This window comes from Melanotaenia boesemani, chromosome 14, assembly GCF_017639745.1.
Source record: "Melanotaenia boesemani isolate fMelBoe1 chromosome 14, fMelBoe1.pri, whole genome shotgun sequence".
Taxonomy (NCBI): Eukaryota; Metazoa; Chordata; class Actinopteri; order Atheriniformes; family Melanotaeniidae; genus Melanotaenia; species Melanotaenia boesemani.
Genome location: NC_055695.1, coordinates 2,372,193 through 2,386,109, shown reverse-complemented (window position 1 = coordinate 2,386,109; position 13,917 = coordinate 2,372,193). Strand labels below are relative to the sequence as shown.

At 42.8% G+C, this 13,917-nt stretch overlaps 1 protein-coding gene across 2 annotated transcripts in view; it reads left to right on the top strand.

The window, feature by feature from the left end:
* Nucleotides 1-986: 986 nt before the first annotated feature.
* Nucleotides 987-13,917, top strand: part of LOC121652909 (phosphodiesterase 4D interacting protein) — a 112,980-nt gene continuing 100,049 nt past the window's right edge. Inside the window, exons 1-2 of one of the 2 annotated variants that reach the window (XM_042006034.1) lie at nucleotides 987-1,174; nucleotides 10,516-10,570. In XM_042006034.1, the coding sequence (XP_041861968.1) occupies nucleotides 10,567-10,570 (4 nt within the window). In that variant the 5' untranslated portion in view covers nucleotides 987-1,174; nucleotides 10,516-10,566. Of the gene's footprint in view, nucleotides 1,175-7,745; nucleotides 8,173-10,515; nucleotides 10,571-13,917 lie in introns of those variants that run through there. The other variant, XM_042006033.1, reaches the window with a different exon arrangement.

Sequence of the window (13,917 nt, the reverse complement as noted above, 5' to 3'; positions counted from 1 at the left end):
AAACAGCACTTCAGGTCTTCTTGTCCAGATTTAGAGCATATGTCAGACAAACCTGTATCCGCAGGAGTTTTTGAATATAATGAAAATGTAAAATGTGTTGTGAATCCCAGCATCCAAACAGTTTGTTAGCTCAGGGTATCTGGTGTTTTTACTGCAGACCTCCTGGCTGCACAGTGATGTGGTGGTTTGAGCCTCGTCCTTTCTGTGTGGAGAACAGCTTCAGACTACCCTTCAATTGTTCATTTATAAGTTTATTGAAAAATAAACTTTTTGAAATGAGCCAGACTTCCCATCAACCAGATTAAGACTGAATATATCCAGCAGCTTGTTAAGTTCTGAACCTTTAATTTGAGTTGTGTGTTGAAGCAGGGAAACTTCTAAAAGCTGCAGGACAGCGGCCCTCCAGAGTGTAAGATCCCTGTTAGAGCTTTACAGTCTGACCAACCACAGTACTTTAACAAGCAGCATATAATAAGTGTGTCCATATTAATACACATTCCGATGGGCATGAATGATCCACTGACCTCCATCATTTTTCAGCTGTTTAGAGCTGAGCCGTTGGCAGCGAATCTGTCTCGACCTCTGTGAGTGGGAATCTGACACACAGGAGGATATTAGATCATAAAGACTCATTTCTGGGTGTTTATTTTTAAATGCATCTGGAGGTTGTCATTGAATTCAGATGTAAAGCTGGACCAACAGCTGAAGTGAGAGAGAAACTCCTCCTCAGATCAGCTGTGAGGATGTGAAGTGTTTCTCTGTGGGAACTTTTCCAGGAAGTTCTGGATCATCCCTGAGAGGGGAAACTCTCCACTTCCTGCTGGAATACATTTTATTCCTACAGGTTTGTGCGTCAAACCGAAAGCGCGAGCCTCCCCCCGCATCACGAGGCGGTTTTCCTTTGATGTTGGGGGGAGGGTGGTCCCCACCGTGTGCTGCCGACCAATGAGCTGAAACGGGAGCATCGGCGGTGTCTTCTGAGCAGCTTCAGCATCATCTCTGCCTCCAGATCCAGCTCACATCAGGGATGCTCGCGGATGGATCCGGACCTCTGTAACCGGCACTAGTTCAGGGACAGCGGTGATGTTCGCGGCGGTTCCCGTTAACGTGGTCACAGAGATGCAGAAGAGGACGTTGCTGTCACCGCGGCTCGCGCCATTCCCGGGGATCTGAGAGAGGTAAGCAGGTCGGCTCGTGCTGCAGTGCTGGAACGTTTGAGCTGAATTGCGTCACGTTACGGATCAGCTGGGAGCAGAAAGGGAGGGATGCACAGTTTGATAGAAATGTGGATGCGAGATGATCCGTAAATAGTTTGCTGTGTTTACGGTGTTTCTGGCTCCAGCTGATGGAGCTGATGTGTCTGGTGCTGCTTCCTGTTCAGCATCGACTTATTGATGGTGAGCTCTATGACTCCCATCTGGGTCGCTCTGCTGTTGGTGGGGGTTTCTACTGAAGGGGTGATGCTGCTGTTTTGTTTTTAGTTGTTATTTAATTTTCTCTCAGAAGCAAGTTTTAATTCTTTTCTTGTTTTTTTTTCTATAGAGGCCAGACTGAACACTGGGACCTAACCCTTGCAGGCCATTAAGCCAAATAACATTTTATTTATAAAGCGCTTTTCATGCACAAAGCCACACATAGTGCCTTGCATATTAAAAACTATTTATGCATATCTTAAAATAAATAAATATAAAGCCTTCACATACCACATAACCACAATTTAAAAATACACACCTCATTATCTCCTTATTTGTTGTTGGCTTACACCAAATAACGGTGTAAGTTAGGTTGTTTTTAACCTTTAATGGGGGAGATAATTCAGGAAAAACTGCATGGATGTATTTGAAAATAAGAGAAAACATGTAAACAAGTTACAAGCTAAATGACTTGCTTTAAAGATTAGAAAAAGCACAAAATAACTTAAATTCAGTTTCATTTCATTAAAACAACCAAATATGTAGTTATTCAGCTTAATTTAACCCTTTAAATTAACAGCTGCACAACTCTTTCTCAGGTGTTGTTGAACTGAATAATCAGCTTCAGACAGATGAGGGTAATGAAACGTCCAAACTAAAGCAGATCAGCTCTGTTTTACAAGCTGGACCTGGTTTGGTGTCAAGCTGATTGCAGGATGAGGAAAATGAGATAATCAGATCTCTTCCTGTTTGCTGAACACAAATCTCATCATTTCTCTGTTTAACCCGCAGTAAAATCCACTCTGCACCTCCTCCAGATAGACGTCCTCTCCTTATCTATTGTATCATTTAACCCACCAGAAATTTCTACTTTTCTATTTTTCTCTGTCTGACAGGAAGGATGCATGGGTGCCATGTTAAATGTATTTGCTGCATAGATCCTGCAGGTTATGGGAAACTTTTGTCCTTTTTCCTTGCAGCATATTAAAGAGAAACGCTCTTTTTCTTAAATGTTGGTTTGTAAAAATATTTTATATGAAATTAAGACTTTATTTTTCACCTTATAATAATTTAACATTATTTTACAACAACATACAATTTAACATATTTTAGAATCACTTTTGGGGTGTATTCCACTTCTAATGCTTATTACTTTCTAACATTACATCTTGCAACTGTATTTGTGTAGTAATAAGAATAAATAGTAATAAAATATGCAAATCAAGCCTCCTCAGTCTTTCTTATCTCAATCTGTTTTGGCTGAAATTTGTCTTTTAAATTTATTTTAAAATGCAGTGTTGCTCCACCACTTAGAAAGTGAGCGTTATTGATTATTTGTTAAAGTGTTCAGTAATACGAGCCCTGGATGGGCGTCGGTGTGACACTTATTAATAATAAATGTGTCCGACTCTGCAGGGTAATAATAACGACCATATGCTGCAGCTGACCCAACCAAAGCTCTGCAAACGTGACATTGTCTCACGTTGGAGTGGGGTGACGCTACACAAATGTTATTCCAGCTGTGTGTGTGTGTGTGTGTGTGTGTGTGTGTGTGTGTAAACACACTGAACAGGAACATTATTGCTGAATGTGCAGAAATGTTCAGAAAACCTTGTTATTGAATGATTAACAACTTTTTCAGGTAAAAATTTGAAAACGTTGATAAAGTGATTGAATATTTATGTCACCGCATTTTCCATGTTCAATTCTCTTCAGCTTTATTTATACAGAACTCATTCACAACTGTTCAAGACACTTTTACAGCCAGTCCACTTTAATCCAGTTAAACCAAAACCATAAATGATCCACATCAGTCCAGTTTATAACTATGTCCACGTAAACCAGTTCATAACAAAAATGACCTATAAAAAACTCTTTGATTTAATCCTCCATCCTGAGCTGCACAAGGAGACAGTCGAGAGGAAAACCTCCATCAGAACCAGAACCAGGAAGGAAATCCTCCATCAGAACCAGAACAAGGAGGGAAAACCTCAATCAGAACCAGAACCAGGAAGGAAAACCTCAATCAGAACCAGAGCCAGAAAGGGAAAACCTCCATCAGAACCAGAACCAGAAACGAAAATCTCAATGAGAACCAGATCCAGGAAGGAAAACCTTCATCAGAACCAGAACCAGAAAGGAAAACCTCCATCAGAACCAGAACCAGAAAGGAAAACCTCAGTCAGAACCAGATCCAGAAAGAAAAACTTCATTCAGAACCAGATCCAGGAAGGGAAAACCTCCATCAGAACCAGAACCAGGAAGGAAAACTTCATTCAGAACCAGATCCAGGAAGGGAAAACCTCCATCAGAACCAGAACCAGAAAGGAAAACCTCAATCAGAACCAGATCCAGAAAGAAAAACTTCATTCAGAACCAGATCCAGGAAGGGAAAACCTCCATCAGAACCAGAACCAGGAAGGAAAACTTCATTCAGAACCAGATCCAGGAAGGGAAAACCTCCATCAGAACCAGAACCAGAAAGGAAAACCTCAATCAGAACCAGATCCAGAAAGAAAAACTTCATTCAGAACCAGATCCAGGAAGGGAAAACCTCCATCAGAACCAGAACCAGGAAGGAAAACTTCATTCAGAACCAGATCCAGGAAGGGAAAACCTCCATCAGAACCAGAACAAGGAGGGAAAACCTCCATAAGAACCGGAACCAGAAAGGAAAACCTCAATCAGAACCAGATCCAGGAAAGGAAAACCTCCATCAGAACCAGGAAGGGAAAACCTCCATCAGAACCAGAACCAGAAAGGAAAACCTCATTCAGAACCAGATCCAGGAAGGGAAAACCTCCATCAGAACCAGAACCAGGAAGGGAAAACTCCATCAGAACCAGATCCAGGAAGGGAAAACCTCCATCAGAACCAGAACCAGAAAGGAAAACCTCAATCAGAACCAGATCCAGGAAGGGAGAACCTCCATCAGGGCCAGAACCAGGAAGGAAAACCTCCATCGGAACCAGAACCAGGAAGGAAAACCTCCATCGGAACCAGAACCAGGAGGGAAACCTCCATAAGAACCGGAACCAGAAAGAAAAACCTCAATCAGAACCAGGAAGGAAAACCTCCAGGAACCAGAGCCAGGAAGGGCGGCCATCTTCCTGGACTGGGTGGGGTGGAGAGGACAGGAAAGAGGGGTGAACCAGCAGCAGAACTCTGATCCAGGGATTCCTGCTGAGGAAGAAGAAGAGAAACACCAAAGAATGAACCACAATGCAGATGTTTCTACATGGAGAGTAAAGAGAGAGAACGGTGCAGGATGGCTGATCATGTGTAAAGTTCATCGATTCAATCATTCAAACGGAGAAGTTTGTTCGCAGCATCACTTTGGGATATGATGCTTCTTATTCTGGGGTGTTGGTGCTGTGAGAAGAGTTAAAGTAAGTTTAAATCTGGAAGTTTAACTGCCTGCTACGTGGTGTGATGTGTCGGTTTGGAACAGCTGGAAGAGCAGAGACAAGAGGAAGTCAACAAGGAAAGGTGGAGGCATGTGGAGAGGTGTCATCAGGACAATGACTGGGTGTAACCATCCTTTACTCCCCCTCCTTTCTCTCCCTCCTCCTTCAGTTGTGGAGCAGATAGAAGAGCCAGTCACCACCTCCGAGTTAAATAGCAGCCTCCTCCTACATCCTTCATTATGGAGAACTCAGCCTGTCAGAAAATCAGCAGCATGTAAAGTTTTCATGGCCAACTTCACTGATTTTAAATCCTAAACAAACAGTTTTTATTGTTCCTCAGGTGTTTATCACCATGGCTGCTCCAAGAAAAACAAAGATGTGAACTCAGCCGACCGAATCGGACTGAGGCTGTAGAGCTCTGTCTGGGGGAAACATGCACATTTACCAGTCCGACAAACAAGCATCAGCACATTTAATAAGATCAATTACTCCTAAAGAATCGGTTCAAAGCAGGAAGGTCACCTTCTCTGGTTTACGTAGGTTTTAATCTTTAGCAGGAAAAAGGAAAACTTTTCCAGAGATGCTCTTTTTCCACCGACATTTAGATGTCAGAGAGTTTAATGACAGGATGGAGAGGTTGCTCTCTGACTGGATCATCTGAGGTGTTTCATGATTCAAGACTGGGAGGAGACTCAGGGTGACCTGAGCCCAATCAGGGCTTAACAAAACGCTAACTGAAGCTCCACTAAGTTTGATCAAATTCAACCTTTTTGTTTTTATCACCTGCAGTAAGGTGAAGAAGATGAGGAAGAGAAGGGGTGACACAGAGGAGTCGTGATGAAAAAACTTAGTTTTGAATTGTATAGTTTTAGTTCAGATCAGAAGAAATTCAGTTTTATTGCTGTACAGTTTTTAAAAATATTAGATCTTAGTTCACTGATGGATGTAAGGGAAGAAGGTGTGATGGTGGAGTTGGTTTTATGGGACAGAGCATCATCTGTGTAGCAGTAAAAACATTTATTTACAAATATATCTGAAGGGAAAACGGTAAATGATAAAAAGAAGTGGCCCCAGGACCGATCCCTGAGGCACACCAGTGATAACAGAGAACAGCTGAGAAGTAAACGATTTAATAAACTGAGAAACTGCAGCCTGGAAGGAAAGATCTAAAGTGGAAACGGATGATCTGTTGAGGAGAATAGTGTCGGATTAAGGAGGATGAGGATGGTAAGGAAACCAGACTCAGCTGGCGTGAGGAAGTTCAGTGGCGTGGAGGTACGGAAACCAGCCTGGGATTGTTCGAACTAGTTATAGAGGTGGGTTTAAGTTGACACTTTTTCTCACTTAGTTTGGAGAGTATGGTTGAATTGGAAATAAGATGAAGATTAAAGTTGCCATGATCTCCAGCAGGTTCTGCTTGGGTTTAGGTTTGGTTCTGCAGCCTGGCCTCAGACCTCCTTTCTCCTCAGTCCGGACTCTGTTATCAGCCCTGCTGCTGCTGGTGAAGCAGCTGCATGTGTGGAGTCTGAGGCAGGTATGTGAGGACGACTGAAGAGAGATTCCTGACATTTCACCACAAGCCAGCGGGTTGTGTGTCTGTACGGTGCAGACTGAACACAAAGTCCTGAATCTGGAATGTATTTTCTAAAACCTCCCCATGCTGCAGGTGTTTAGAAGCATCAGTGTAAGTCTGTAAAAGGTCACGCCACAGCGTTGTGTGCCACGCTGCAACATGCAATTTGTGTTAAAAGTTTAAGGGTAAAGACTTAATCCATTTAAATTCTTTCAGAAATTCAGACGCATTTATGACATAAACATGTTCATCATTCAGTCTGAGTCTGTTCTTTAAGTTATCTAAAGTTGCAAAGCAGCAGCAAATTAAAAAAGCACCTTTGTGACGTGTTTTTATACCAACAAGCTTTCTGAACCTGGGATGGCTCCAGAATTCCTTCGTAGTCTGAAGATTTCATTTTACCTCACACAGGTTTATATGGGAGACACAAAATTGACAAAAATCGATTGTTTTCCAAGATGTTTTTATGAATTGGCTCGTATGAGCATAACTATTATTATTTGGACTAATGTGGTTTTGTTTTGTTTGGATCACAATGAATTGGCCTGAACTGATCATGTTCGTGAAGAGCCATGAGAATTACAAATAAAGATGAACTGAACTGATAAAGTGACAGATTTCATGTTCTTAAAATATGCTATCACTTTACAGCATGATCTTTATTTTTCCAGCAAACTATCACGCTTTAACGTAATTTTGACATTTCTACAATAAAACAAATTACATCACTTTCACGTATTTACACTAAAAAAACACGATTTCCACTTTCTTACAATAAACTCTCATGTTATAACATAATTCATGTTTTAAAGCAAGCTGTTATAACGTGATTTTTACAGTAAGTTATCACACTACGGTGAGTTTTAATGTGGTGTTTTTTGAACTGAAACACGCCTCTTCTCCGTTTCTCAGAAACATGCTTCAGCTGTGCAGCCCCAGGTTTCAGCAGCCCACACCTTGGTGTTTGTAGAAGCACGGTGGAGGAATTTCCGTGACCCCGCTCCCTGCAGCAGCCTCACTGAGCTGCTGGTGTGTCTGCGTCCAGCCAGGACCGCTGCATTCTTCTCAAGTTATTCCAGGACAGTGATTCCAGACCTGCTGCGAGCTGTTCTTTAGCTAAATGTGAAAGCTTGTCTGTGTTTGTGTGATCTGCAAGACAGATAGTCTCAGAGTGTTTTGTGTTGCAGGAGATTAGAGTCTGGAGTCATACCCGGTTCTACCTGCTCCAACATGTCACGCACACCCCATGGGGGGGGATGGGGGGGGTAAATACATACATGGCCCTTCTTGTGCTCCACCCTGCCTTCAAAAAGGCCCAGAGGCAAAAGTTAAATTGACAGTTCAGTGACTGTTTTCTAAGCGTTGGTGGGAAGACGTTGGTGCGGTTTGTGCACAGGCCGTGCACGCCCAGCTGTGTTGGAGCATGCTGAAACAGATTGCTCTTTCATACTGAAGCAGGCGGTGTCTGTACCTTTGCTCCACCGGTGGTGTTTACCTCCTCTCTCTGCCACGTCAAATGACTGCCTGGGTGCTGGGCTGGCTCCTGTGGGAGCCTCGTGGCCGGACAGCCTGACTGTGGTCGCTCTGCTCTGGGACCGAGGACTCAGAAACCAGCGTCACTGCGTTTAACAGCCGGTGTTTTTGGCAGACTGTTTGCTGGAGCTCTACTAACAGCTGGGAGAGAAACAGATGTGTTCAGGCCTGCAAAGCCGTAAGACTGAGGACTGGGTTTTTTACTCTTATTGAGCTGAAAGATGAGTGGATTTCTTTACAGAGGAAGGTAAGGCTTTTTGAATGAGAGCTGCTGTTATGATGACTCATGGGGAGTTTGGGGAGTGTATAATACCTGTGGCACATGAATAAATAACAAAGACTTTCATTTAATGGTGAAAAGGTCTTCTTTAAATTCAAAGTTATAAAACAGAGCCAGTAGTTTCCCTCCTCATGTTGAGCAGCTATTGGCTGAGCTCTCCTCAAAGCAAACATCTGAATTATCTGTGCTTACTACTGACATTTTAACCCCTTCAGCCCCGCCAGACAGGACAGTGGCTCAATCAGTCGTGTTTATTGTAGAAACCACTCCTCCTCTCTGCACAAGCAGGATAAGAAATGATTTTATATTAAAACCTCCCTTCCAGAACAGCTGATAATGTTAAAGTGCTATTAAAGTTAAATAACCCGGCCTCCCGTCTGCCGTTGACTCAGCAGCTCTGCCTCCAGCTGTCCATCCAGTATAGAAGGCTCTGAAGTTCTGACTGGAAAACACCTCCACATGCTGTAAAACAACCAGAAACACGGATTTTCTCTGTTATTCGACTAAGTTCTTTACATTCTCACCCTGAAGTGAGGCTCCCTTGTGTGCTTCATCTTGACTGAAGTTAATGAATGAGGACCTAAAAGCCAAACACACTCAACTTAGACTTTATCTCTTTAATTGATTATTCCTAACAGACTGAGAGGATGTGCTAAGGAGGAGGAAATCCATCCCATGTTCTGCTGGTCTGAATGAAATCCTCCTTATTGACCAACTTTAAGCCACAGTGGAGATCTGATTACAGCCGCTTTAATCTCTACGGTTGTGTGTTATAAAACAAAAATCAGATGATCAGTATGTTGGATCACTGTGTCTCTATTTACTGACAAACTAACAGTTGGAATGATGCAGCAGCCAGCAGAAGCTCCTCCAGCAGCAGGAGGCGCAGGCATGGTTTTCTGGATGATATCAGTCTCTTTGGTGGCTGTGGAGGAATTTTGTCCACTCTTTCCATCATTGCTTCCCTTCACTGGTTTCTGCAGCTCTCTGAAGGTCCCACCACAGCATCTCAGGCTGAGGTCTGAACTTTGGACCAGGTCAGCACCTGGTTCTGGTGTAGACCTGCTGCGTTTGGGATCTTTGTACTGCTGCATGAGACAGTTTCAGCTTTAGTGTCGGACAGATGGACTCACATCTGGCTTTGGTATCCAGAGGAGTTGAAGGTCCATCAGTGACTGCGAGGTGTCCAGACCATCATCCCTCCACCACCGTGCTTACAGCTGCTATGAGGTGTTTATGGACCAAACGTCCACTTTGATCTGGTCTGTCCAGAGGACCTTGTCCTTGCAGCCCTTCCCAACAAACCATACTGGTTCAGTCTGTTTCTAACTGTCATGAACTTTAACATTTAACCTGCTAACTGAGACCTGGACAGTCTGGGATGGAGATCTACTGCCTGGTGTTAAATGATTTCATAACCTTTCCCAGACTGATGAGCAACAACAGCTGCTTCTCTAAGACCTCGATCACTTTTAAGATTAAGCTTAAAACTTGGGAAAGGTCTACAGCTGGACTAGCGTGGGTGAGAGTTTACTCTGTATCTTCTGCAGCATTTTGCAATCAGTCAGTTTTATTAGTTCTACTCTTTTACCTTTTAAGATACAATTTTAATTGATCGTATTGTTTTATTATGTTCACTAATCAAATCTTATAGTATTTATTAACTTTTAACTGTTCTGTTTTATGACCTTCGTCATGTTTAATTGTGTTTTTAAAACAAGTTTATTTTTGTGTGAAGCACTTTGACTTGCAGTTAAGTGCTATATAAATAAATTCCTTACCTGCTAATTAATCAGCACATTAAATGACACGCTGTGACCCGTCATGTTGGAAATAATGACACGCTGTGACCCATCTGAAGTTAGATTTGCTGAGAAGAACCGGCTGATTTTCTGTATGAAAAAAGGTTTTTGTTTTACTTTACAAATGATTGTGGCTAAAACTGAATCTAACACCAATTTTCACCAGATAGCTGTGATAAGTGAAAAGTCCAGCCAGTGGAAGGATTCTGTGTGTTCTTCCTCTCTGTCTTTGTTTACTGAGGCTTCATTGGTGAGTGATGGCTGTGTGACCTGAAGCATGCGCTGACTCAGTTTCCACCAGTGTGTGAGTCTGTCTGCAGTCTCTGACATGTCAGTGGGAAGCCCAGCTCTTTCTGGAATATTACCGACCCTCTGAGCTGCGGAGCTTCACCTCAGTGATATACAGATCAGCCATGAGCAGGGATACGTGGGAAAGGAGGCATAAAACAGGAGGAAACTGGATTAATGCTCACATGGGAGGAATTTGTCTGATGGCTGTCTCTGTTTCAGGCACTGCGGTGCAGATAAACGGGCCAGGCCAAAGAGCATCGGACCAGTGATGGGTGAGTTATCAGTTTCAGTGTCCTATCTTCCTGTTGTGTTTGTTTGTGATGCATAAACAGCTGATTACAGCTACCGCTCCCTCTGATAGATGTTGACTAATTGGCTATTTGTAGAGCTTACACTGTGTTGCATCTATCAGTGACTGTTTGTGCTGGTAACAGTCACCACCCTGGCTCTAGGTGTGCTCTTGTGATTCTTTTCCCAAACCCACACAGATTTCTAAGCTTGGATGTTGACAACTTTGGGAACAATTACAGGCAAGTCCACCTGATCTGTTGGAGGATGTTAATTTAAACTACTATTGTTTATTCTTTGTCATTAGGGTTTCTTTGAAATAACATTGTGTTGTACAGGGATTTTTCCACTACAGGCAGTCCCACCTCTACATGCAGGATCTTTTACGGATCATAGCAGCAATCATCTTTTAGCTGAGAAGAGTTTGGGCCTGGCTGACTGACCACAGTGGGACTTTTCATGCATCCATTGTTGATAAAAGATGCTTTATTAGAAAAATCTGCTCCTGGTGCACATCCTGTGATGATTACCTTGTCCTTTTCTGTCACTTCAGATCTGTTGAACCTTGAAGAAATGCCAAATAATGTCAGATGCTGCTACTGAATCACTCTTTGGAATGGAGGAACTCTTGTCTTTGACCCTCCTCAGATTTTAAAATCATTCGGAAATTAAAATGATGGCTTTTGTTGTTAAATGGACCTTTTTAAATTAACTCAATGCTGCTCCACTGATTTCTATCTTTTTTTATTCACTTCATCGGCTCCACCTGTTCTACTTCCTGTTAACACAATTATCTAACCAGCCAATCACACGGCAGCATGTAGTCACGTAGACATGGTGAAGACGACTTGCTAAAGTTCAAAATGAGCATCAGAATGAGGAAGAAATGAGATTTACGTGGCTTTGAACGTGGCATGGTTGTTGGTATGAGTTTTTACTGGGATTTTCATCCACAACCAGAAAATAAAAAGAAATGATAGAAATGTGACAGGACATCAAAGAACTACTGGTTCCACCCAAAGAATGCAGAATAGCGTCACAGAATCAGACTTTTGGACTTTGCTCTTTGCTCCATTTCTCCCAACAAAGATCTGGATTACTGATTGATGTGAGCATAGTCCAGGTTTCACTGTGATGGTCCCTCCCAGATGCCCCACAGACCAACCAGATAGACTTGTTTGGGCCAAATCCGGCCTACTTTTGGCACTTATGGCTCAGTTACGGCACTGGCAAGTGTTGTGTGGGCCAGAAGTTGACCAGATGCCAGTTGATGGCCTGGTCATGGATAACAGCCAATATTTTGTGGGCCAGAAGTGGTCCTAATACGGAGAGCCTTCCTTGTGGCAATGTCCTTGTGGGCCATGTGTTGGTCATGTGGCTGAGTTTTGCCAGCCCAATGCTGTGAGACCAGGCCACGTTTGAGCCACATTTGGGCCAAACATTTGTTGCTCTCTGGGCAAAGAAATCCAACGCTGCCTCTGGTTAACATCCGGCTTCTTTTCTGCTCAGGAAAGGTAAAGTAGCCTTTTGTAAACGTTTCTTACTCATTTAATTTCTTCCAGATGTCCTGAACGTTTAAATTATATTCTCGAATCTCCTTCTCTTTGAGGAACATTGATGTCAGACTGTTCTGTGATTTTTTGGAGGTGACTAGAGATCCTCTGTTTGTCTTTGCTCAAAGTCTCATGGATGCTGCTAACCTCTTTGCTAACCCGAAATTTACCCCAATTCCAACTTTTTCTTTGGTTGTCGCAGGTCTGAAATAAAGATGATGAGGAAAACAACTCAGGTTAAGGATGGTTGCTTTTTTCTCTCTCTACACTGTTTGTAGTTTGTATAATTTGTAATGATTTGACGTTTGGATGGAATCTTATGTAAATGAAGTCAAAGGAAGTATGAATGGCCTTGAGCATCATAATCATAAAGCTGGAGTTATTCTCGCTTGGCATCTGCGGCAGGTCGGGTAGCTGGTGCAGATGAAATGTGTGTATTTACTCGAGCGTAGGGAAACAGCTTCATGTTGCAGTTTCTGTTCTGGATCTGCAGGTGGCAGTAGGGCTGGTGTCGGCTGGTAAATCCACAGGACGGCGTTTCTTCAGTGGTTTGTTTCAGTCAACAACGGTGGCTGACATGATGCAGTGTCTTCCAGAGATTGTGGAAGCAGATGAAGAACATCTGTTTGATTCATTGTCGTTCAGCGAGAAGATCCAAAAATCCAGAAACACATAATCACAAACTGACCAATCACAGTGGATTACTTTCACATCGCTGTGTTGGTGTAGCCGAACAGCACGTCTAGTTAGAGAGAAACGCATCAAGCCTCTGTGGACCTACGCAGAGCCTACAGGCCCATTTATGCTTCCTTGCGTATGTTAATAGCGACGTCTATTTCAAAGGTTGTCATACGTCACTATCCTCATACTTCATCTTTTGCATTGACATGGTTAAGTCAATTCCTCCACTAGTGGGCAGAGATGAGTTCAATGTTCACTCCTGCAAGCCAACGTCAGTTTCAGACACCATTTGGCGGCGGAAATAGACCCGTATGAAGTTGTTTCCAACCGCCCAACACGTCCTAAACACTCGTATATCCTTTCTTCAAAAGCTTGCAAAATTTGTAGAGTTGTCCTCTTCTTCACTCTTCTTCGCTTTTTTGATCCCTTCCTGATTCTTCTCTTCTTCTCTGGTTTGGATCTCTCGGTAGTGTGTAGCTCTGTGGGGTAAACTGTGATGGATAGCTACCCTTTAGGTGGTCTACAGAAGTTTTCCAGCATTTCTATCCCGTCCAGGAGGTTTACAATCCAGCCACTAAATGTAGTTTTATTCAGAGACTCTATCTGGTAAATCCACCATGATCCATGATAACAGCTTTATTTATCACATTTCACCATAAAAACATCACCATCACTACTATGTTGCTAAGAGACCTCTATTTAGACCTGGACATGATGATGAAGCCACTTCCTGTCAGACTTTCCACCAATCAGAGAGCTTAGATTGACGGTAACGTCCAATCAGGAGCAGCCAAAGATCAACCAGTGAGCAGAAAGTTCTATGTGTGTGTGTGAAAAGAAGAAAAATAATGCTCCTCTATGGCTGGAATAAAGCCAAGAAGACGTTTCTGATGCACGGTGGCGCCACAAAGCAGCTGAGCTGGAGTTGGTTTAGTGAGGATAGCAGGTTATAAATAGAAGAAATAGCTCTAACATCTTCATTTAAGCTCAGGGTTAGAAGTTAAAGTCAAACTGTCACTTTGAGGCCACCTATGAACATCTGGTTGTGGTGGGACAAACAGAATGAAACATTGCGTCACACAAAGTCCTTTACAAGC